The sequence below is a fragment of the Telopea speciosissima genome, chromosome 3 (assembly GCF_018873765.1).
Source record: "Telopea speciosissima isolate NSW1024214 ecotype Mountain lineage chromosome 3, Tspe_v1, whole genome shotgun sequence".
Lineage (NCBI taxonomy): Eukaryota > Viridiplantae > Streptophyta > Magnoliopsida > Proteales > Proteaceae > Telopea > Telopea speciosissima.
In genome coordinates, this window is record NC_057918.1 from 33,164,601 (window position 1) to 33,190,899 (window position 26,299).

General features: G+C 41.5%; 1 protein-coding gene across 2 annotated transcripts in view; it reads left to right on the plus strand.

The window, feature by feature from the left end:
• The window catches only part of LOC122656564 (transcription factor-like protein DPB), a 60,617-nt gene that overhangs the window by 16,059 nt on the left and 18,259 nt on the right, over window positions 1-26,299 (plus strand). For both annotated transcript variants that reach the window (XM_043851144.1, XM_043851143.1), the window contains 3 exons: window positions 16,320-16,382; window positions 21,918-22,064; window positions 22,173-22,241. In XM_043851144.1, coding sequence (XP_043707079.1) covers window positions 16,320-16,382; window positions 21,918-22,064; window positions 22,173-22,241 — 279 coding nt within the window. The remainder of the gene's footprint in view (window positions 1-16,319; window positions 16,383-21,917; window positions 22,065-22,172; window positions 22,242-26,299) is intronic.

Sequence of the window (26,299 nt, forward strand, 5' to 3'; positions counted from 1 at the left end):
TGAGGCCGCACCCGTACCCGCATCCTCACGTACCCCCTTATCATACACCAGGAAGCATAGGGGTCGGTAGACACAGGCTGTTGATTATATGGATATTGATGAGTTATCTAGCTCTATTGGCGGATTGAGTATGGGTGATAGGGAGGGAGGATCGAGTGGGCATTGGCGTACCCCATCTTTTGACGCATATACCACTCCATCGTCATCGGATTATAGTGCATCACAACCTCAAGGTGGATATGGATATGGATATGGGCAGTTCGTTAGGGACTATGACTCCCAGTCCCAGTACCAGCCTCAGGTATGTACTGGATCATCTTTTGTGGACGACATCTTTTCATGCCCTAGCTACACAACTCACCAGTCATACATGCTGCCAGCACCGACATCACATCATACTGGATCAGTGGGTAGTTATGGTTCTTCTTCACAGTCACAGATTGGTCACCAATATCCTAGGATAGGTTACCTTCGATATGTTGATGACTCCATTTACATGGCAATTGTGGATGACTGCACTCGTTTCTTCTCCGAAACTATACCGTGGTCCACGTATGTCCTTCAGATAGAGGACAATGGATCTCGACTCCAGCGGATCATGAATGGGATCGATCTAAGAAGGCATAGCAATTATTATTAGGATTTGTTTCATGACAGTTATCAGTTTTATGAGTTATGAGTTGTGAGTCTTGTGACTTGTGCGTTGTGAACTTGTGACTTTGTGTATTGACTATTGAGTATTGAATTAATGACTTTGTGCACTAATGAATTTTTGAGTTAAAAGTTTAAACTAAAGGCCACATTTGACTTGATTTTTGATTCATTACTTTGTTTCAATTTGTTATTATGTCTTTGAGTACTTATACAATATGTATTTAACTATTTATACATCAGGATCCGACCGTATACTGTCAATCAAGGGTGCAAACCCAAAACACCACTTTGAGTTCACTTTTTTGCAATATGAAGGTTTAAATGTGTTTATTTAACTTAAATAAGGGTGTACATGAAGTATTAGGCCTTAATATGGCCAAAAACCCACCGAGATGGACTGCCAAAATATGGCAGAAAAAACACCATATTTCGGCGAAATTTCGGATATTTCAGATATCTTGACCACAGCCCGAGATACCGATATATCGCGAGATCTTGAACTATGGTCTTCACAGGATCGTAGCCTGTGGAGGAACTGTTATTTGATAAGGAGGGTGAGGTCTTTATGTATGCCTAGTAACATTTCATTCTGGTGGTATCTTAGATCTACCAATACTATAGCTGAGTTATTGGTTACAGAGGATGCTGCTAGGGATGACCTCTATAAGAGCCATGTCAAGGAGGACAAATGTATTGGATTTAATATGGCAGTGTCTTTGGCATATTTGGTGTGGTCAAGTTCATGGTTTGGTGTAGTGTGTTGCTTTTATGATCCTTAGTAGTGTAGATGTATTATTTGTTCTTTGGAAGCCATTCTTCTAATGAATAAAGTTGTTATTTGAAAATAAAATGATGGATGCACAGAAGCAATGAAAAGATAACCTGAAAAAAGCTGCTGTCTGGCATGTTTTGTGGGCCTACAACATTCTCCTGCAAACAAAATTCTTTAGGGGCTTCAAAGTTTGTTTCCTTTTGAACCACAGAATGGGCCAATTGTTGTGATTCTGTGTGCTTCTAATAGGTTTCCATGGAGACTAGTCTAGGCAATCCATGCCTTATATGTATGCCGGTGCGGTCTCACATGGATTCCTATTATTGAGCAAATTACTTAATAGTTGGGTATTTAATTTCTTGGGTAAACTAAATTTTGAGCATTCCTTTACTGTTAGGAATTTGAGTTGTGATTGGTTTTCTTTGCTTTTTTATCTAGTAAATTAGGTTACTTGGTATTTTGGGAGCTCTGGAAGGAGAGGAACAATAGAAGACATGGGGACAACAGGCGCACTGCTGGTTCAATTGTTGAGCGCATTAAAGGCTGGGTGAAAGAAGCACCGTTACCCGCCTTGGTACTTCAGTGTTTTGGGTTTGTGTCTCAAATCCCCAAGTTGCGATGCCCTATTCCAGTTTACTGGTGTCCACCTTTCGCTTCTCTAAAGCTTAACGTGGATGGGGCGTGTAGGGGAAATCCAGGAATTGGTGGAGGTGGTGGGGTCATTTGGAATTCGAATGGTGTGGTTCTGGCGGCATTTGCTAACTTTTATGGTGTTTGCACAAACTCGATTGCTGAACTAAGAGCCTTGAGGGACGGTTTGCAGCTGTGCTAAGTTCTAGGTTGCCTTGATGTGGTGGTTAACTCGGACTCTGCTGCCACCGTTTGAATGGTTAACCATCAGAGGTGCAATCTTTGGAAGGGTTGGTACTGGTTCCGGGAGGTTTTGACCTTAGTCTCTTCTACTAGGGCTTCGGTGTCCTTTGCTTATCGTGAAAGCAACAGAGCGGCAGATTGGTTGGCTAACCTTGCTTGTGATTCTGGGTCTTCGATTACATTCCACCAGGGCAGGCTGTCTAGGGGTAACTTCCTTGGTATTCTTTGAGAGGACAAGGCTGGCCTGCCTGTTCTTAGGAAGTAGTTTTTCTGTGTTTTTGACATTTCTGTGGGATTGAAAGTGGCAGTTTTGAGTATGGCGAGAGTGGATGTACTCCTGGGTTTGGGGTAAGGTGGTATGTCCCGAATTTTTTTCATGTATGGTTCCTGACCGGTGCGGTCCCTAGTTCCTCTCACAAGAGGGGGGTGGACCCCACCTGGGAAGACTGTTCGGTCAGGTGCTCCGGGTGGGTCCCACCCCCCTCTTGTGAGAGGAACTAGGGAACCGCACCGGTCAGGGAACCGTAGATGATAACGACTCACATACCCCCCCTTATATTCTTTGATTTATTGATTGATTTTAACAAAGCTTTAGGGGCTGGCCCAGGTCCTAGGTATTATTCGGGTTTTAAAAAAAAAAAAATTAGGTTACTTGGGGAAGACTAAAGGGAGTCTTAACTGTGTCCTTATAATGGTTATTAGCTGTCTCGTATTATGCCGTAGTTAGCTTTGGAGTTGCTAAATAAAGCTGTCATCGATCTAAGTGGTCCTACAAGTTGTTCAGTTGTATGTATATGCTGCAAGACTTTCCATACAGTATTATTATTATTATTATTACAATCTGTGACCTTTTTTTATTTTTAAGATAGGTCTTGATGGAAAGTTCTGCTTCTCTTATAGCTTGCTTGAGGTTTGGTAATCTATGCTATCTATCATGTTTCCAGCTCCATTATTTCTTTACTGCCAAAACTTGGAAACAGCCTCTCCTGCGAAGCAGGGGGTAAGGGCGTGTACATTTGCCTCCAGATCCTGCCTTTGTCCATCTTTGCAGCCAGGGCTCACATTCTCCTACCAACCACATGATGCTTCTCTTTCTGGCATATGGTCCATCACTAATATTGGTCTTAACAATTGTTATAGAATAAGAGGTTACCACAGCAAGATGGGCCCACAAGATTGAAATCAATTATCAAATAGCTCCTGGGTGAAGTAGGAGAGAGAATACTGCTGTCTAGGTTCAAGTGTGAAAGGGGATGGCAATCTACCAAGTTCAGGGCAAGCAACTACGCACTGGAAACTTGAAGGGCATCTCAATACATCATAACCTGTTGGTCCACCCCGGGGGTGGGGGTGCTATATATGGGCTACAATTGTTTGGGATTTAGTAACTGCCCAATTTTTAATTCCTTATTACATGTTGAATTCTCAATGCTGAAAATAGAAATAATTTAGAAAGCTTATAAACTACTTTACTTACTAAAGCGCAAACATTTCAACTCCTTCCTAAATTTACACTTGGGACTCCAACTTACGTATATTCTAGTTGTTGAGTTATGTAACCCGATAAGGGTATTTTAAGTATTTTCTCTGGTTTTTTTTTTTTCCATAGCTAGTATAGTCGGCTATATAGGGACTTTCTTGTAATTCTGCCTCCCTCATTGAAAGATATAAATAAAGGGGCTTAGTGATCACATTGATCATTCAAGCCATTTCCTATTTTTCTGTTTTGCTAACATGGTTCAGAGCTAAACCCTACTCTGATCTAAGTTTCCAAAACCCATCTCCCTTCCATCTTTTTTTCCCTTTCTTTCTCTTTCCTTCGATCTCTTCTCTCCTTTTCTTCTTGGTTCTTCTCCTTCACCTTAGGGCAGGACTAATGAGGTGATCTTATGATCTAGTTGCTGCCCTCAAACCTACCTCCTTTTTCATGTCATAAACCCTACTTTTACCCGATAGATGCTGCCCTCTTCCTTGCGATATTGGAGTTCTCCAAGTTTTTGAAGATTCAGCCTCTACTACTTTTCTGGGTTGATCTTCCCTTTGTTGGAGCTTCATCTGCAACCATCAGCAGCATCTCTCCATCTCTATTGCCTTTCTTTGAAGACCCCTAACCCCAATCGATTTTTCCCTTTCAAGTTTTTCTATAAAAATCCTGACATATCGATTTCTGGGTTAGGGCTGCTTGCTTCTGCTGTTATTTTCAGAACAGTTTTCTACCTTCAAGGAGTCCACTCGACCTTGCTTTCAGCCTCAGGTTCTGAGTTTTTTGGCCCCATCAAGTTTCCTTCCCTATTTGGATCGATTTCAGTCTCTGGAGTTTCCTATTGATTCCAGATTTGTTCCTCTTTGCTGGCTGCATCTTTCATTACCTCTGCAAGTGTTTAGTTGGTTGCAAGTATGACAGGCTCCGACACTTCTTCTGCAACTTCTGGGAATGATGGAAAGCCACAGACAGATTTTCTATCCATTGCTGCTCCTATTAAGCTCTATGGCACTAACTACCTCATGTGGTCTCGGTCTACCTATCTGACCATTGCTGGCTGAGGGCTTACTGGCCATATTCTTGGGAGTAACACCATGCCCGCAGAGACTGCCCCTCAACAAGACAAGTGGATGTCTCAAGATGCAATGGTTATGTCCTATTTGCTTCTCTCTATGCAGCCGGATCTCTCCAGCAACTACTTACTCCTTGAGACAGCCCATTAGATCTGGAGTGCTGCCAAGGAGACTTGCGGGAAGGTTGGGAATGATGCTCAGGTGTACGAGATTCGCAAGAAAGTTCATGGCACCACTCAAAAGGAGCTGTCTGTATCTCAGTACTATGCTGCCCAAAAGTTTATGGCAGCAATTGAACCATTACTCTGATTTTCATCCTTCTTCTGCTGCTGATATTGCTACCTATCGCAAACACGTCGACAAAATACGTGTGTATGACTTCTTAGCAGGCCTGAATGTCGAATTTGATCCTATTCGAGTGCAAGTTCTTGGCCGGTCTCCCTTTCCTACACTAGAGCAGTCCTTAGCTTTGGTTCATACAGAGGAGACTCGTCGGGCTGCCATGTTGCATTCCCACACTGTTGATCACTCTACTTTACAGGCTGCTTCCAGCCCTACTACTCTTACCATCACTGATGGTGGTAATGTAGTTGGATTTTAGGTTAGAGATGTAAGTGAGAGAAGGAGGAGAGGTTGAAGAAGAAGAAGATGAGAAGGAGAGCAAGAAGAGAATAGAGAGGGATATTTCGGTTGTGAATCTTGTGTGTTGGAGAGACATCTCCACACTCTATATTACTTGAATAGAACTAATGGAGTTATTACATCCACCTCCCTAGGGAGGTATAAGGTAAAAAAAGATAAACAAGATAAAATACATAATAAGGCAACTAGTCTAGAGTCTAGTTCCCAAACTACCCCTGTTACATATCTACTAACAACTCTAACACTCCCCCTCAAGTTGGAGAATATATATCATGCATTCCCAGCTTGCTTAGAAGAGAACTAAACTGAGGAGAGGCAAGGGCCTTGGTGAGAATGTCTGCCAGTTGATCACCAGTCTTCACAAAAGGAGTACAAATGCAGCCAGTGTCTATCTTCTCTTTGATGAAGTGTCTATCAACCTCAATATGCTTAGTTCTGTCATGCTGAACAGGGTTGTGGGCAATATTGATGGCAGCCTTGTTGTCACAATAGAGTCGCATAGGGCCTTCAGTGTCAAATCCCAGTTCCTGAATAAGTCTTTTCAACCATATGAGTTCACACACTCCATGAGTCATAACTCTAAATTCTGCCTCTGCACTGGATCTGGCTACAACGTGCTGTTTTTTGCTCCTCCATGTAACCAAATTACCTTCCACAAAGGTACAATAGCCAGAGGTAGATCTCCTGTCTGTAATAGAGCCAGCCCAATCTGCATCAGTGAAACCTTCCACTCTCAAATGATTGTGTCTGGCATACAACAGTCCTTTCCCTGGGGAAGACTTCAAATACCTAAGAATGCGATATATGGCATCCAAGTGGCCATTTTTGGGAGCATGCATGAATTGGCTCACCACTCCCATTGCATATGAGATATCTGGGCGTGTTATAGCGAGATAGATAAGCTTCCCAACAAGCCTTTGGTACTTTCCCGCATCAATCAGAGAAGGACCACAATCTTCCCCTAGTTTGTGATTTTGCTCAATAGGAAAATTTGCTGGTTTGCAACCCAACATCCCTGTCTCTGTCAACAAATCAAGAACAAACTTCCGTTGACATATGTTGATTCCTTTCTTAGTCCTTGATACTTCAATTCTTAAGAAATACTTCAAGGGGCCCAGATCTTTGATCTCAAACTGTTGTACCAATCTCAGTTATATCATCTCCTGTGACCACAATATCATCCACATAGACAATGAGAGCAGTGGTGGTACCATTGCCCCGCTTGGTAAAGAGTGTGTGATCAGCTTGGCTTTGGGAATATCCTTCTTCAGAATAGTCTGTCGGAAGCGTTCAAACCATACCATTGGTGACTGTTTGAGACCATATAGTGCATTCTTAAGGAGACACACTTTCCCTTCAGCTGAAGGCATTTTGAAGCCTGGTGGGGGTTGCATGTACACTTCCTCTTCCAAGTCACCATGGAGAAAGGCATTCTTAACATTTAACTGATATAATGGCCAATCTTTATTGGCAGCCAGTGATAAAAGAACTCTTATAGGGTTATGCTTAGCCACAGGAGCGAATGTCTCCTGATAGTCAATCCCATAGACTTGACTGTACCCCTTGGCAACCAACCTTGCCTTGTATCTCTCCACAGTACCATCAGATTTGTACTTGATTGTATAGACCCATCTGCATCCAACTGGGACACGTCCCATAGGAAGATCCACCAATTGCCAAGTATCATTCTTCTCAAGAGCCATCATCTCCTCAGACATAGCTTGTCTCCACTTTGGGTCAGACATAGCATCATTAACATTCCTGGGAATACAAGCTGTAGAAAGAGCAGTAATAAAGGCAATACTTGTAGGAGAAAGAGCATCATAGGAAACAAACTGAGTTATAGGATTACTGGATTAGTACAAGCTCTTTTCCCCTTTCTAACAGCAATAGGAAGGTCTAAATCACATGGAGGAGAAGGGATGTCACCTGACTGAGAAGGTTGGATCTCAGGATGTGGATCTGGATCCAAAGAGGACTCTTGGTAAGTCTTCTTTCCTTCATTATGCAAGCCTTCACCTCTCTTGTAGGTAATATGGTAATCCTTCTCCTTATCAGTACCACTGTCAACAACTAAATCTGTATTCACATTCACATCCACAGCCCTGTGCTTTCCAATGTCAAGTGTAAAGGGAGAGATGGGTAGAGAATGAAGGAAATCAGCAGCCTGTTCACTTCCACAATTCTCCCCCTGAAGAGGATGCTGAGAGGGGGCAAAGAAAGGAACAGATTCAAGGAAGGTGACATCCTTGGAAATAAGACACCGACAAGAAGAAGGATGATAACACTTGTAACCCTTGGTAGTAGAAGAGTACCCAAGGAAGAGACACTTGAGGGCTTTGGGATAAAGTTTAGTACGTGCAGATTTGTATACATGCACATAACAAAAGCACCCAAAGACTTTAGGAGGAAGAGAGAAAGCAGAAGCCTTGGGAGATAAGATGTCCAAGGGAGATTTGAAAGCAAGAAGTTTGGTAGGCATGCGATTGATGAGAAAAGAGGTAGTGAGGAGAGCAGCAGACCAAAAAGTCTTGGGGACATGCGTGCCAAACAAGAGACTACGGGTGACCTCCAATAAATGGCGATTCTTCCTCTCAGCAACCCCATTTTGTTGGGGTGTGTCAACACACGCTAGCTGATGGAGAATGCCATTGTCAGTAAAGAAGGTTTGGAGGCCACCAAACATGTATTCCCCCCCTTTATCAGATCGAACAATTTTGATCCGAGTGTCAAACTGAGTAAGAATCATCTGATAAAAGGTTTTAAATGCATCACAAACATCACTTTTATGTTTCATAAGAACAGTCCAAGTAGCATGAGAAAAATCATCAACAAAGGACACAAAGTAACGATAGCCAAATAAAGAGGTAGTAGGGGAAGGTCCCCAAACATCAGTATGCACAATATGAAAAGGAGCATCAGTTCTATTACCATGATATGGATAAGAGGAACGACAATGTTTGGCAAACTTACATGGTTCACACTGAAAAACATGAGAAGAAGCAACATAAGAAAATTAAGTGAGGCAATTGTTTCCTCATTACAACAAAAGATGGACGGCCAAGATGACGATGCCATAACATAACAGACTCCACAAAACTACTATCATTACGTCCACACACATAGGACTGAGCTGTGGGCAAAAAAGGCTAAAAAAGGTAAAGGCCTTGCTCCTCACGTCCACTACCAATAATCCTTTTCGTCACCAAATCCTGAAAGAGAATGAGGAGGCAAAAAAGTGACATAACAGTTTAAAGATTTTGTCAAATGACTCACAGAGAGAAGATTAAGGGTAAGGTTAGGAACATGAAGGACAGATGTAAGAGAAATAGATGAGGTAACTGGGATACTGCCTTTACCAGAGATGGAGGAAAGGGAGCCATCGGCCACCCGAACCTTATCCTTACCGGAGCAAATGGTATAGGAATCATAATAATGGGACGTACCAGTCATGTAGTCAGTGGCACCAGAGTCAATGACCCAAGACTGGGCTGCAGTAGAAGCTGAGGTGGAAACCTGCAAAGCGGAGGATGAAGAAGAGCTAGCCACTGTGGGTGTAGGAGATGTGCTCAACTGTGACATGACCCTATGGAACAATGCATCGGCCAAAGTAGAGTCATCCTGTGTAGCATCTGTCTCAGTCATAACACAGTGGGCACCTCGAGCTCCCCCTCGACGGCCACCACGAGCCCCACCTCGTGTACCAGGAGGACGGCCATGAAGAGTCCAACATCTATCCTTGGTGTGCCCAGATCTCCCACAATGATCACATGTAAACCTGTCTCTGCCACCTCCACTAGCACCACCTGTCTCCACTGCTTTGTCCTCCCCATAATTAGGCACCTAGCCTCTACCACCACCACAGGTGTCCCGGAAAGAGGAAGAATTGAGAGCTGATCTCTCAAGGGATGATACTGGAGCAGGTGCCATAGCAACACGCCGAGTCTTCTCACCTTGTAAATAGCTGCAAACCTCATCAAGAGATGGAAGAGGAGACCGGCCCAAAATCTAGAGCCTGATGGGTTCATACTCATGGTTCAGGCCACCAAGAAGAGTGAAGACACGCTCCTTTTCAAGAGCATGATACACCTTTGCTTCATCCGCTAGGTTGGTCAATTGGAGATCCATGTAATGATCATACTCCTCCAAAAGACTAATATAGGCATTATAGTACTCAGAAATAGTCTTGTCACCCTGCTTCATTGCATTAAGTTTTTGGTGAAGTTGATAAACTTTGGCGGAGTCACCCACCCTGTCAAATGTCTGGGAAACACTGTCCCAAATAGCCTTGGCAGTTTCCTTTCTCATAAATCTTCTCCCAATCTCGGGCTTTATGGAGAAGATGAGCCATGTCATGACTGTGGAATTTTCGGTCTCCCATTTCTCATAAGTAGGGGAACCAAGAGCTGGAGCAGTAATGGTACCTGTAATATACCCAAGTTTCCCTTTGCTCCTAAGGGAAAGCTTCATTGAGTGGGACCAATCCAAATAATTGGTGTTGTCTAATTTCAAAATGGAGATCTGTGGGTGTGAGTTCTCAAAGACAAACTGTGAGGCTGCCAGAGTAGGTTGTGATTCAGCAGTGCCAAGCCTAGAGGCATCAGATTCAGCCATATTATGGGGATAAAGGAGGCACTTAACCATGCACAAGAAGCTCCAAACAAAGTGGGGAGTACACACTCAACCCAAATAAAGATTCCAATCTCAAGAAATAAATTCCAGCAGGAAAAAAAAGAGGTAAAATCTGGACAGAACTTCACCCAACACCTTCCAAGGAGAAAACACCCACTCAAACAAGTTCTAAGACCTTAAACAAGGTATCCATAAACACTTCTCAACCAAGGGAGGAGTCCATGGTACTCCAAATGCAAGAAAAAAAGGAAACAGCAGTCACGGTTTATACCTGAGCAGAAACAGGGACCCCACGAAAATGAGCTATGCTCTAGCAAGAGAACCCTTCAGCAAGGAGACACAGATGGGGCATAAAGAGCATCCTTGTGCGATCCTAATGAGGTATTCCAAGCTCCAAACCCATGCTGAGAGGAGAAAAGACATGAGCTGCAACTTTGAGCTGGCGGAAAACCTAGGTGAAGCTTGGTTGGCTTCAAACACTTCAATGAGGCTTCAATACAGCTCAAGGATCATCTTCAAACACTTAAACAGGTTGCAAAGAATCTATTTCATCTATCTACAGCAAGTTGTTCACATAGATGCCTCTTCCTTGAAGTTCCTTGTGTCTTAGGATTTCAAGGAGAGGAAAAGAATAGGGAAAGAGGGCTGATACGACTCTCAAACCTAAAGCTCTGATACGAAGTTGGATTTTAGGTTAGAGATGTAAGTGAGAGGAGGAGAGGTTGAAGAAGAAGAAGAAGATGAGAAGGAGAGCAAGAAGAGAATAGAGAGGGATATTTCGATTGTGAATCTTGTGTGTTGGAGAGACATCTCCACACTCTATATTACTTGAATAGAACTAATGGAGTTATTACATCCACCTCCCTAGCGAGGTATAAGGTAAAAAAGACAAACAAGATAAAATACATAATAAGGCAACTAGTCTAGAGTCTAGTTCCCAAACTACCCCTGTTACATATCTATTAACAACTCTAACAAATGCTGCCTCCAAAGAGCCCATCAAGTGTGAACACTACCACAAACTTTATCACACTAAGGCCCAATGCTGGAAATTACATGGGAAGCCTGCTGGTTTTGAGGCGAAATCGAGGCCGGGGGAAGCCTAAACCGAAGGCTAATTTTACTGAATTTGCTACTGCTGCTGCTGCAGCTCCTTCCACTGATACTGGTCTTACTCAGGATGAACTACTAGCTTTTCGTCGCATGCTTCAGACATCTTCCGTTGCACCTACTACGGCATTTGCACCTGCTACCCCATCTGGTTCTTACTTTGCCTCAAGTATTCCGGTTGGTAGTCATTGTGCATTGGCTGTCTCCAGTCCTTGGATAATAGACTCCGGTGCTACTGACCACATGGTTGGTTCTTCCCATGCGTTTCACCATTATTCTCCTACTTCTAGAAAAAATACTGTTTGAGTGGCTAATGGTTCCCATTCTCCTATTCATGGAAAGGGTTCCATTCGTTGCTCTCCTACCCTTACATTAAATTCTGTTTTACATGTTGCTTTTTCTACTAATCTTCTTTGTATTAGTAGTTTAACCAAAGATTTAAACTGCCAAATAACCTTCTTTCCCTCTCATTGTCATACAGGATCTGGTGAAAGGCAACACGATTGGGGGTGGTAAGGTACATGGTGGTTTCTACTTACTCGACACGGGTCCGACTTCTCTTTTGTCCGCTTCACCTCCGGTTCATCAGTTACATTCAGCCACTTCTTCAGATCTCCATTTATGGCATTGTCGGCTTGGTCACCCTCCCCTTAGAACTTTAGCTTTTTTGTTTCCTCATCTAGTCAAGGATTGTAAACCGGATGAGTTATTATGTGAGGCCTGTGTTTTGGCCAAGCAGGCTCGTTCAAGTTATTCTCCATTAATTAAAAGAAGTGTTTCTCCATTTGCTTTAGTTCATATTGATGTGTGGGGCCCTGTCCGTCGTGTTTCAATTTCTGGCCATGGATGGTTTGTTTCATTTATTGGCTGCTTTACTAGGACTACTTGGGTGTACATGATGCAGCATAAAAGTGAGGTTTTTCGTTGTTTTCCGCACTTTCATCGTATGGTTTAGACCCAGTTCAGTGCCACATTAAAAATTCTGAGTGATAATAGCAGAGAATACATGGAGGGACAGTTCCAAAATTATTTGGCTGAAAATGGAATCATACATTAGACCAGCTGTGTCGATACTCCCGCCCAGAATGGCGTGGCTAAGAGAAAAAATCGGCATCTTCTTGAAGTGGCTCGAGCCATTATGTTTGCACGGCAAGTTCCTCCCCAATATTGGAGTGATGCTATCCTCACCGATGCCTACCCATCAACAGAATGCCTACCCGAGTACTTGATGACCGTGCACCTATTGACCTTCTCCAGGGTTCTTTCTCTTTTGTGGTGCCCCCCAAAATTTTTGGTTGTATTTGTTATGCTCGCAACCATCATCCTCATGGCAAGCTGGATCCTAAGAGCATTCGGTGTATCTTTTTGGGTTACTCAGCCACCCAGAAAGGATACAAGTGTTATCACTCGTTCACTTGGTGTACAACGTACTTTGGTTACTATGGATATTGTCTTCCATGAATCCCTGGCGTATTATTCTCAGCTACCTCTTCAGGGGGAGCATGATCCAAGTTTTGAAGATGTGTCTGCTTCAGGGGGAGCCTTCTTCTTCTCCAGAGCCTCCAACTTCAGTCCCTAGTTTGATTCCTATTCAGGGGGAGCGTAGACCTGTGAGTAAGATTCCTGTTGATAAAGTCTATACCCGGAAGCACAAAGAGCAGGTTGAGACTACCACTATTGTACCTCTTCTCCAATCGTCAGATCCTGATCCTGATCCAGACTTAGCTTCATTACCTGGTAAGGATCCTTCTCTTGACTTACCTATTGCTGTTCGTAAAGGCGTTAGGTCTTGTACACAACATCCCATCTCCAATGTTGTTTCCTATGATTCATTGTCTTCTTCCTATCGTGCATTTGTGTCCTCTCTTTCTTCTGTTTCTATTCCTCAAAAATGGCAGGAGGCGATTGCAGATCCAAAGTTGAAAGCAGCCATGATGGAAGAGATGAATGCTTTATCCAAAAATGAGACTTGGGAGCTAGTGGTTCTTCCTCCGGGCAAGAAACCAGTCGGCTGCAGTGGGTATTTGTTATCAAGCAGAAGATGGATGGGAGAGTACATAGATACAAGGCCAGACTTGTGGCCAAGGGCTTTACCCAGACTTATGGGATTGACAATCAGGAGACATTTGCCCCAGTTGCAAAGTTGAATACTGTCTGGGTTGTGCTATCTTATACTGTTAATCTAGGCTGGGATTTGCAGCAGTTGGATGTCAAAAATGCATTTCTCCATGGGGAGCTGGAAGAGGAAGTTTATATGGAGATTCCTCCAGGTTTTTCTTCTGATAGGACTCATGGAAAGGTTTGCATGCTGAAGCAGGCATTAGATGGGCTGAAACAATCTCCTCGGGCTTGGTTTGGCAGGTTCCATAAAGCAATGATCTCTGTAGGATACAAACAGAGCAATGCTGATCACACCTTGTTCATCAAGCGAAGTGGAGATAAGATCACTCTCCTTATAGTCTATGTTGATGACATAGTTATTACTGGGAATGATGCAGCTGAAGTTTCTCATTTGAAGAATTTCTTGGGACGAGAATTTGAAATAAAAGATCTAGGACAGCTAAGGTACTTCCTAGGGATTGAGGTTGCCCGTTCTCCCAAAGGCATTTTTCTCTCCCAAAGGAAGTATGTTCTAGACCTACTATCAGAGATTGGTTTGTTAGGTTGTTATCCTTGTGACACTCCTTTGGAGGCTAACATTCGTCTACAAGAGAAGGATGGTGATCCGGATTATAAGGGTCGATATCAAAGAATAGTGGGAAAATTGATTTATCTCTCCCACACTAGACCAGTTATTGCATTTGTAGTAAGCCTGGTCAGTCAGTTCATGCATGATCCCTACTCCACACATATGGCTGCTGTCCTTCGTATTCTACATTACTTGAAGTCAGCTCCAGGAAAAGGGATTCTCCTATCTCCACATGATCATCTTCATGTTGAAGCTTCTATTGATGCTGACTGGGGCGAAAACCCTGACAGGAAATCCACTTCAGGTTACTGTACATTTGTAGGAGGTAATCTTGTTACGTGGCGTAGTAAAAAACAAAATGTGGTGGCAAGATCCAGTGTTGAAGCTGAGTTTCATGCTATGGCCCAGGGCATATGTGAACTATTGTAGCTTCAGAGTTTACTCCAAGATATTAGTGGTTCTGTTCATCTTTCAATGATGTTGTACTGTGACAACAAAGCAACAATCAGCATTGCCCACAATCCAGTGCAACATGACCATACCAAGCATGTGGAGATTGACAGACACTTCATTAAGGAGAAGTCAGAGAGTGGGCAGATTTGTATACCTTTTGTGAAGTCCGGTGATCAACTTGCTGATGTCTTCAACAAAGGGCTAAGTGGAAAGTTGTTTCATCTTAGTTTAGTCAAGTTGGGCATGTACAATATCTATGCACTAACATGAGGGGAAGTGTTGAGTTTGTTACCCAACAAGGGTATTTTGGGTATTTTTTTTCTGTTTTTTTTCCCATAGCTAGTATGGTTGGCTATGTAGGGACTTTCTTGTAATTCTGCCTCCCTCATTGAAAGATATAAATAAAGGGGCTTAGTGATCACATTGATCATTCAAGGCATTTCCTATTTTTCTGTTTTGCTAACACTAGTTTAGCAGCTGGATGAGTGGTTCCCACTTTTTTTTTTTTTTTTTTTGTGGGTTGGGGGGGGGGGGTTAAGGAAGGAGCTCTGACATAAAACTAGATTCAACTGTTGCTTCAAATTAATATGTCAATATAGAAGTCCTGCCTCAACCTGACACCCTGTTTGGAAGGCAGTTGGCATAACGTTCCCTGGATAACTTGCAACTGCAAATAGGCCTTAGGCATTGGTTTACCCAGTAAATTCGAAAAGGATAGAAGAAAGGATAAGAGATCTCCTGACTGACCAGTACATTCAATCAAACGTACTCCCGTGCTCTCAAATAAAAAGATAGTAGTCTCACGGCGCCTGGGAACACCCAAATACAGCACCAATTAAATGGATCAACTTTGGCCTTCAAAAGATAGTTATAAAGTAAAATGATGGAATCGATCCGAGTGAGATTTTCTGAGGAAGATTTTCTAAGGAGGGTCTTCATTCTCAGCTTCAAACACACATAATGGATCTAACTTGAGTGGTAAATTGCATTTTGGCACTACTGCAAGTTGAATATGGACATCCTTGTGAAGAAGTATCCCTGTTTTAAACCTGAGCTCCTCTGCTTTGGCAATCTTATTGTAATACTCCAGGGTGTTTTATGCTATATGGCATCAAATAGAGGGGAAGGTTCTGACCAGACTTAAACAAAACCAACTCCATTGCTGTATAAGTTAATAGGATATCCAAATTCCACATAGCTTCTTACTCCCAAGTGACACGTAGTTTAACTAAATTGTCTTGAGGTAATTTCCTTACCTGGGCATCCAAGGAATGGATGTTTGTTGGACATCCGCCAAGGTTCACTTCTATTTGAAGTTCTGCGTCATATCAATATAGAATCTCCCTTATGCTTCTGTCTCTGCAAGCCTGGTTTATATTTCCAATTTAAACCCTAATATTTGAATTAGTCACTCAGAACATTAATAAGATTGGTGAAGTTCAGTTTTGATAGCACAGATATGTCTTTACTTGATCCGCCACCACGGCAACTAACCACTACCCTGCTTGCACTGCAAGAAGAGGAAGTTTCCTAACACTTGAAAGAATTTTGTTGCAATGGTTCTACTGTTTCATTTGATTGTTTCAGACAAGAGTCTCTAAGTTATGCCAGTTGCAGAAGCATCTCAAGTCACTAAGTCATCTCCCTAGTCCTTACTACCTGGGGATGGTTTTTGGAATCCTGTTCAGCTGTTCTACAATTTTATCACTTCAGTCATTGCTGGAGTATGATATGTTTATTATGCTGAATTTTTTCAGTATTTCATTCTAACAAATTTGATTTTCTTGGACCTGATATCTAGAGTCAGATGTCATTTTGGGGTGTTCTTGTTTACATTCTTGTTCTTGTTTGCTTACCAGCTTCCAATTTCCACACACATCCATAATTAGTGTTTTCTCTCAGCTGGTACATTAACCTAAGTGGTAAGAGTGTGTCCAGGTGGCAGACGAACTTGTGGCTGAATTTTCTGATCCTAGCAGTAGTCTTGCATCTCCAGACCAGGTAACATAACGTAACTGCCCATGAGAACCTTCTGCTTTCTTTACATTGTACATTAAAAGTACTGATGGTATGGAAGACATAAGCCTTATCCCTTTTTTGATGGTGACATTTATGTATAAGCTTTTAATTGGACCATTGATTAGCTATTATTATGAGGTTTGCATGAAATGTTTGATTACATTACCAATATTAGTGCCAATAGGCAATAATTAAATATTGATCCAAAGCACTTTCTAAAGAAATTGATCCATTCAGACTTGCCTAATTTTTCGATTGTTCTCTGTTTTCTTTACAATAAAACGATTTAGCTTTTTATTTTTAATACTTACTTATATTCAGTTTCATATGTTAGGGGGCTTTTCTTGGGTAAAGGAAGTAGAATCTTTCTATTTTGTTGAGGGCCCGTGTGGGCGAAGCTAATTTTATGGGACCTGAGTGTACGGGTTGCTCTTCTCTTTTTGTTCTTCAATGAGATATACTTACCTCTTTAAAAGAATTTACTTATATATAATTTAAGCTGCTAAACCTGGATCCACTTTTACCCACCTGCCCACCATTCCCATCTATACAGGAAAATCTGCACTTCCTCCAAAGGAATAACATGGACTAGGTTTGCTTTGATTTCTATCAATCCTCGGTTTGGATTAAACAAATAAGAAAGGTTTTGTAGCAGTTTGATCATGTGCCAAATTCACAATCTTCTGTTGTTGTTGTTCTTGAGCTGTTAGTTTAACATGTGGTGAAGTCTTAGGAGGTTGATACTGTAGAAAACCTAGGACCTGTAACCGGTAACTTTAGAGATGAGAAAAGAGAGAAGAGAAGATGGAAGACGACTGTTGAGAGAACACAAGCTTGGATGGTTAGAACTCCATCCCAAGACTTCTATTTATACTATTCAGAAACTTGAAAGACAAGTAAACTTGGGGAACATTCATATCTCAACACTCCCCCTCAAGCTGGAGTATACATATATCAAAAGAAAGCTCCAGCTTGGATCAATAAGAATAGAAAAAATAAATGCTACACAAATCTTGAATAGTAGTCGTAGACTCCAGTGAGCACAGAGAGAACTCCAATCAACCACCATAAAGCACACACTCCAATCATTCCAACACTCCCCCTCAAGTTGGCGCATAGAAAGCACACATGCCCAACTTGAACGAAATAGGACGAAGCAGCTTTCCAAACTATCGCAGCAGTGTCTGGCAGTAAGTACCCACTTGTAATGTAGTACTTGGATTTGACACATGGGCGAATGGATGACGCTCCCAAATAATCCTGGACAGTTAAATCTTCAAGAACTGGAGATAATTGACCTTCAAAACTCGGACAGACTTGATCAGCAAACCGGGACAGATTTGTTTTGCAAAGCCTGAGAAGAATCGTTTCTTCAAATAGAGAGAAGCACCGATCTTGATAAAGGCAGAAAAAAAGGCAGACACAATCTTCCAAAAAAGGCAGCTTTCATCGATATTCAATAGCTGTCCAATGATGAATCTCGGATCTTAACAGTGACATAAAATCTTGAAGATAAACAAATAGGGCAACAAACATTGAAAAAACCTGAATCAACCCAACTGTAAATCCAATCCTCAAATAGGCAACCAAATAAGATCCCAAAATATCTTCAATACTTCAATCTCCCCCTCACGGTAAATACAACCCAATAACTAAAGATACCCAATGGCAATGGTGGAAAAAACCTGGTCTTCAATGTTTTGCACAAATGTTCTGCAATGTCTCCAAGTTTCTTCAAGTTCTGCAATGGAATTGTACATAATCTCCCTCTCACGTGTAGTAGTACAGGGGGACAAGTAATGGAGATGATGTAAGGGATAATGGCAAAAAATGTAATTTTCCAGAATTTTCTAAAGGTGCTATGGGTAATTAAAAAAAGAAGGAATGGTAAATTATAATTTACCAGAAATTTCCAAAGGTGTTATGGGTAAATACCAATGGTATGGGATATGAAGGGAATTAGAATTATTGCAAGGGGAATGGTAGAATTGCAATTAAATTGAAACCCAAGGGGCACTTGGTAGATAATACCGTAAAAATTGCTATCAAAGGTACATGGGAGAGCGGCAATTTGGTAATAAAGCAGAAGAAGAAGGGATATAATGAAGATTACAAATTATTATTTGGGGCAAACTAAGAAGGGCTGTAAAATATAGGCTTAGTTGTCAAGGCGTCCAGGAGCCTTGGTCGACTTGGGCGCCTTGGTCGCCTAGGCGGGTGCCTTGGACGCCTTGTTTGCCTAGTTGGTGTCGCCTTAAACTTTGGCCCTCTCCACCGCCTTGGGTAGCCTAACCGCCGTGACAACTATGATAGGCTAAGTGGAATAAAGAGAGAAAGAAGGGGTAATATAGGAATAAAAAATAAGATATGAAGTTAAAAGGCAAAGCACGAAACTACCAGGATAAAAAAAGAGGGTTGCATCTTCAATCTTGCAACCGAGAAACCAGGGAAAGAAGGAGGCGGCATAGACCAGATTCGAGACGGAACCCAATACCCTCATTGACTTCAACCTATCCGGCAGAGATCTGAAACCTTTAACAACCAGCAAATGAGAACAGTGAAGAAGATTTCTTCTTCCTCACGATAAGAAAATAAATACCGAGCGAAAATAGGGCAAGTCCAGAACTCCCGCCCCTCGATCAACAGAAAATCGAGAAAAAAGGGTTGCATCCTCAACGAAAGCAGAATCGAACAGCCAACTCCAATGATCAGATCTGATTTAAGTAGGGAAAAAACAGATCTGATTTGGAATAAAAGAAAGGCTTCAATCTTCAAGACTTGGACAGAATAAATCTGTGATTTCCAGAAGAAGAAGAGACTTGATCGATCTTCAAAAAAAGAAGAACTAGTGTACAAAATCTCCGATCTACAATCTCCCAGATGCTGGACAGAACTGATTCAAAAAATCTGGGCAGAATCGATGCAATAACTTTATATAAAACTTGGATCAATCTCCAAGAATAAGCAGGATATAAACCTGCAGAAAAACTTCACAAACCTGAATAGATTTGAAGTCGCGATCTATAACCAAAGAACAAACTGCTGCAATCCCTAATTAATAAATAGAAACTGATCTCTAGAGTAGCAGATTCGACTCTTCAACAAGATGGAAGAACTTCGATCTCCAATAGTAGGCAGACTCAATCTCAAAACCAGGCAGCACTAGTCTTCATGAAGGCAGCAGCTGTTGATCTCCAACCTTCATTGAAGGAAAAACCAGCGACATAACTGCAGAAAATTTTCCAGAAAAATAAATAAACAAGGATGAAACGAGCAGGAAACCCTAGTTCTTCTTTTCTTTCTATGAACTAGGGTTTCTCCATATATCGGAGAACCTTGAAACGACTCTCAAATCGGCAATCTTGGAGAGAATCAGTCACTGGTTGCCTAGCTCTGATACCATGCAGAAAACCTAGGACCTGTAACCAGTAACTTCAGAGATGAGAAAAGAGAGAAGAGAAGATGGAAGAAGACTGTTGAGAGAACACAAGCTTGGATGGTCATCCCAAGCCTTCAATTCAGAAACTTGAAGACAAGTAAATTTGGGGAACACTCATATCTCAACAGATACATGAATGGAGTTGAGAGTGCACAACATGTTCACTAGTTTGAATGCCCACTATGACCTAGCAGATATTACTGTAATTTAGTAACAGTTTCCTCCTCTAGCTGTCAAAGAAGCCCACCCATTTTTAAAATATGGGTTTTGGCTTAATTAGTAACTCTCAAATGCATAAGAGAATTATCATTTATATGATTAATTAGGTGGAGCTGAAGCTTTTGCAAAAGGTAAAAAAGAAAGAAAATTGTCCCCCCCCCCCCACACCACACTCCAAAAAAAAAAAAAAACACTCGAGTTCTGATTGCCAGCCACCACTACTCACTTTGAAGTTTGAACAACCAACTAGCCTCTTGCACCTCAGAATCCAACAATGACCGTCAAAGGAGAGAAACAATGAAAACAAAAGAAGATGGAGAACAGGATTGCTTTAGTACTCCGTCTAGCAGATGGGATTTGTTACCCTCCTGCCCTCCTTATGGCAGAGCTTGGATCAAGTGCTTTAAGACCTTGTTGTAGAAAGGTGCTGGTCAGTCCTGCTGGTCTGGCCATCCAGTTTGAGCAGTTCAATTGAGACAACCATTTGAATCTTACTGTCTGTTGCCCAGTCTAGTTTCAGGCTGAGGACATTGTTCACCTAGGATTGGATACTCTGGACTTTTGGACCAATTTGTTGGTGGTCTTTATACTGAGTTCCTGATCTGACTACCCATGTAAACCGGTCCGGGACCATTTTAATGGGTTCTATTGCATCCTTGGTAGATCATTGACCTTGAACCCTTGTTTAAGTTATCCCAATGATCTATTGATTGTCCCTTGTTTAACTTATCCCAATGATCTATTGATTGTGGTTGCACTTGCATCTATAAAAAATGTACAAAATGTGTTATAGAAGTACACTCCTCAAAACATTGGTGAAATTACCTTAAAAAAAAATAGGGGGTGGGGGGAAGCACCATAGTATCTAATTGAAGGACGGTATGAGCCATGAGCAGCATTTTCCATTTCCATTTCTGATACTCACCCTCCTCACTCCCTGATTGAGCCCTTTGTCTGTTAGCCTGGTGCTAAGCTGACCTAATCTTTGTCCACTGAGGGCGTTGATGCATTGTGATCTGAGCATAATTTTCCTTTAGTCGGGGGAAATGGACGGCTCTTCATGGTGGCTCTGTGGACAGTTAGGTCTGCCTTCTTGTTGCTGTCAACCATCACAGGGAGATAGAGAGGGGGGGGGGAAAGAGGTGAGGAAGGGAGAACCTTTGGAAGGAGGAGGGACAACGACTTCTTCATAGTAAAAAACTGAATTATATCTGTACGTAACTAATTATGTTCAGAGCAGGTGCTGTGCATCTTCTATCTGTTTCACACATATACATCTGTATCAGTGCCGTTGTTTCCTAGGTTTGCATCATATGACCATCTCTACTAGATAGGGACGGGAAAGTGACAGGACCTTTTAGAGAGCCTGAATCCAGTGTGAGACTTGTGCTTCTTTCTGTCTATGGAAAGCATGAAAAGTTTTTTTTTTCCTATTGAGGTCACCCAGGACAATGGTGCACACGGGCATTGTTGGTAAGAGCTCTGTAATTCTGCCTTCTTGTTGCTGTCAATTGTCACAGGGAGATGAACCTTAGGAAGGAGGGACAAGGACTAATGATGCCGTTCTTCTTCATAGTAAAAAACTGAATTATATCTGTATGTAACTAATTATGTTCAGAGCAGGTGCTGTGCATCTTCTATCTGTTTCACACATATACATCTATATGAGTGCCATTGTTTCCTAGGTTTGCATCATATGACCATCTCTTTTGGGTGTGTCACCAGTTTGGTGGTGCAAAATTGACAGCCTTTTTATTCACAGCTCATTATAAAGTAGAACTGAAAACTATTATTTATGTCACACATTGTCTTTATATATATATAAAGTTTACCGTAATACTATTTGTTTTTGCTAACAGCAACAATATGATGAGAAAAATATACGCCGTAGGGTATATGATGCCCTGAATGTTCTCATGGCTATGGATATCATATCTAAGGACAAAAAGGAAATACAGTGGAAAGGTCTGCCTCGCACCAGCATGAATGATATTGAAGAGTTAAAGGTTTGACTTAACCACTACTTTTTTTTATAAGTCATTTGTAATGGATGCAAGTCTATGTGGATGCTGTTGCTCTAATATGCAGTGATCTTCTGTCATGTATTAATGCAGACAGAACGGATTGGACTGAGAAACAGAATTGAAAAGAAAGCTTCCTATGTGCGAGAACTAGAAGAACAAGTAAGTGTTTGTAATCCATATTTTGGTAATTCTGTACCTTTTGTCATGCTCTTATCATAGGCAACGTGACAACAGTCATGAAAGATGCTGAGGCATGGTCTGAGGCTCATGTTGAGGTGAGGCTGGAAAAAAATACCTTGAGACATGTGTCAAATCCTTGAGCATTGAAGCTTTGAGGGTAAGACACACCTTGTATGAATGTTTTGCTTGTCATGCTAATATACTTTCATGGTATCATCAATCATCAGTAGTATGATTGTTGTGACAGGATTGAGACTTAAAATTCCTTTTTTTTTTGGGGGGGGGGGGAGGGTCTTCCTACATTATTTTAGTCCTTTTTATTTTATGATAATGAAGAAAAGATTGAACTGATTGCAGCAGTAATCTTGTTGAGCTCACTAACATACATTTGGGAAGGATGACGTCCTTGTACCAAAAATTCTGTCATAAGAATAAGATAATTATCCAAACCTCTCCCTTGTGATGCAAGGTCAGAAGGGATGACAAATTCAGGGGAATGGATTTTGATAAATTATGGACATGATGGAAGAGGCAAGAGCATAAAATAGAGTTTGAGATCTGCTCCAACCTTTATCATTTAAATGGATTTGGATCTTAAGATGAAATCCATATTCAAATTTGGATAGGACCTGGAACTTACTTCGGATTTGATTGGATCTGTATCTAGGTATATTAAGATCTTGGATTAGATACGGATCCATGTCATTGACATGTATCTGGTTGTGAGAATTTGGATCCATATGATGCCAGCTCTGAACCAGTTTATTCCCAAGAAGAGGTTCTAGGTGTAGTTTTAGGGAAGATTAGAGTATGCATGAAGAGTAATATGATTGTAGAAGGTTAGAGTGAGATGGAAGAATGAAATAATCACACAATTTCTATTATTATTTCAGTAGGAACTAGGAACTGATTGATGGTATGGGTGGGTGATGGAATTGGTAGGGTAGTCCTCTTCAAGGCATAATATTGAGAATGCTCATTGAATGAGCAATTCAATACGATATTGATTATTGATATAATGAGTCTCTGTTGATACGAAGTATTCCGGCGATCCCCACGATATGAGTCCGAGCTGTTGGAATTGGAATAAGTTCGGAGGCGGATCACGAATCTTGGCGATCTTCTCTATCTAATTAATGGAAAGCCCACTTTGAAATCGTCTGCCCTGCACCCACCCCCCGAGTATATGCTTCAACAGGAATCAAACAAGGGTAGATTGATACAATAGAAACCTATGTTGATATGAGTATGAGTGTTCATCGGGGTTCAGATCAAGGGATTCTAAATGGTTTTAAGCTGGTTGACAGCATAGTTATCAAGGCGGGAAGGCAGCCATGGCGTTTTAGATGGTCAAAATTCAAGGTGACACCTCCATGGCCCCCAAGGCGTCCAAGGCGACCAAGGAGCCTGGACGCCATGGTGTCGCCTTGATAACTATGGCTGACAGAGATGAATGGACTTAAGGGTTGGTGGTGGCGGGGTTTCTGCAATGATAGAAGATGAGGAAAGAAGACTGGATACCTGGACCAAATCTAATGCTGAAAGCAAATTCTTCATTCATCTCTACTGAAAATTGATTAGCCTTTTTGTAGACCTCAGAGTGGACAAATAGTTCGCATGGGAATTTAAACTGGAAAATTCTTGTCAGACTCTAATACATTGCCCATGTTTGACTATAGATTTAAAAAATGACCTTGGACATGTTAGACCTTGAGGCCTTTAGATGAGTAGCTGAAAACCTTTATTTTGTGGAACAGTGATGCAGGCAGCCAATCCTAGATTCCAGTCAAGGAATCAGAGATAGATCAGCTGCTCCACAGGCCCAGATCTAAACTATTCTGATAAAACAGGGTGGAAAAGGCTTTTTTCCCCTGGTTTCAGTAGCCTGTGTTAAGTGTGTCAGTTCTATGGTTGTGCTAAGTGTGTCGGTTCTCTTAGGGGGTATTATTGTAATGTCTTTCGTCTTTCTTCTTCAAGTGTAAAGTCACTTATGTCCAGTCTTTAAGTCTTAAGTCTACTGATGTAGTTCAAGAGAACAAGAAGCGCAGCAGCAAACCAAGCCATCAAACTGGACCAAGAATGGATTAGTAGGCTTAGTTTTGAGTGTCCAATGGGTTGTATGGGTCTTGGGCTTTATATTTTTAGGTTTATTTTTGTAATGGGCCAATTCTATAGAGCATCCCGGTGCACGAGGTCCCGCTACTGCAGCCTTACCCCCTGCTTCGCAGGAGAGGCTGTTTCCAAGTTTTGAACCCGCAACCAACAGGTTGCAACTGTTGCACCAAGGCTCGCCTACTATAAGCCCAAATATTATGGATTTAGGTCCTATACAAGATTAAGTAATTAATTTCTATTGTCTGTGTTAGCAGAACCGTGGCTTAGAAAGAGAGAATTAGAGAATAGAATGTGTTAGATTCATTGATAGGTAAGCTCCTCTATTTATAATAGAGGGAAAAGTTACAAAGGGACTGAAATAGACATAATTACCCCTAACTAGCTGACTCTATATGAGCAACGACTTAATCCTAATATCATAAGAATAAATGTACCCCAAAAAGACCAGAATACCCCCACGGTATTCTGGATTACATATTCCAACACTCCCCCTCAAGCTGGATTATACATATAAGTAAAGGAGGAGGATCCAGCTTGAACTAATAAGAAAAAAACTCCATAATAATGCTAACACTCCCTCTCAAGTTGGCGTATACGAGGCACTAATGCCCAACTTGAACAAAACGGGAAGAAACAAAGTTGCAGTAGGATCCAGCTTGACAGATGAATGCAGCTCCCAAATAAACCTTCAAGAACTTGAAAAATAGATCTTCAAAACCTGGGCAGACTTGATCAGCAAACCGGGACTGGAATGTCTTCCAAAAAAACAACTTTCACCTAACTTCTATAGCTGTCCAGTGATGAATCCCTGACTGATAATCTTGAAGATAAGCAACTAGGGCAGCAAGCAGCGGAAACAAATGAATCAAGCAGCGGTAATGATCAACCCAACTGTAGATCCTCATATAGGTACTGTAAATCCTCAAATAGGCAGGCAATAACCAAACATCTCCAATACTCTTCATCTCCCCCTTACGGCAAACTCAACCCAATAACGAAGGATACCCAATAGTAATGGTGGAGAAGACTGATCTTTTATATTTTGCACCAATGTTCTTGCAAGTTCTGCTTTCTGCAATGGCTACAGGTGTATTGTACATAATCCCCCCCTCACGTGTAGTAGTACACGTGGACAGATAACGGAGTTGATATAAGAAATAGTGCAAAAGTATAATATTCCAGAATTTTCCAAAAGGTGCTAAGGGTAATGGAAAAGGAAGAAATGGCAATTTAGAGAATACCATAAACTTCCAAAGTGGTTATGGGTATATGCCAAAGGTATGGTATGGGAGGTGGTGAAGTGAAAAAAAAAAAGCAGTGGGATAATGAATCACGGAGAAAAACAATGCAACATATAAATTGTCAACCATCTTCAAACGATCAAATAAACTCCTTAGATGGAAACTCCAGTAGGGGAGAGACACCAAACTCCAATATTCAAATATGATAAGTAAACAGATCTGATTTGAAGTAAGGAAAGACTCCAATCTTCAAGGCTTGATTAATCTTCAAACACGGAAGTTCCAATTTGTGCAATTTGTAAAATTGCAATTTGTAAACTCCCACATGCTAAATAGAATTGACGAAGATATCTGGGCAGAATTGATGTAATAAACTTAAAAAAAACTTGGATCAGATCTGAATTAGTGAACAATGCTAGGATCAAGCTCTCAAAGTAAGCTGGATTTGAATCAATAGAGAAAACTTCACACAACTGAATAGGTTCGTAGTTGCAACCAATAACTATGGAACACACTGTTGTAATCCCAAATAAACTGATCTCCAGGGTAGTAGATTCGAGTCTTCAACAATGAAAGAAATTCGATCTCCAATAGTAGGATACTCAGCCTCAAGAACAGGGCAGCAGTAGTCCTCATAAAGGCAGCAGTAACATGTCAACCAGTCATGTTTACAGAAGCCAA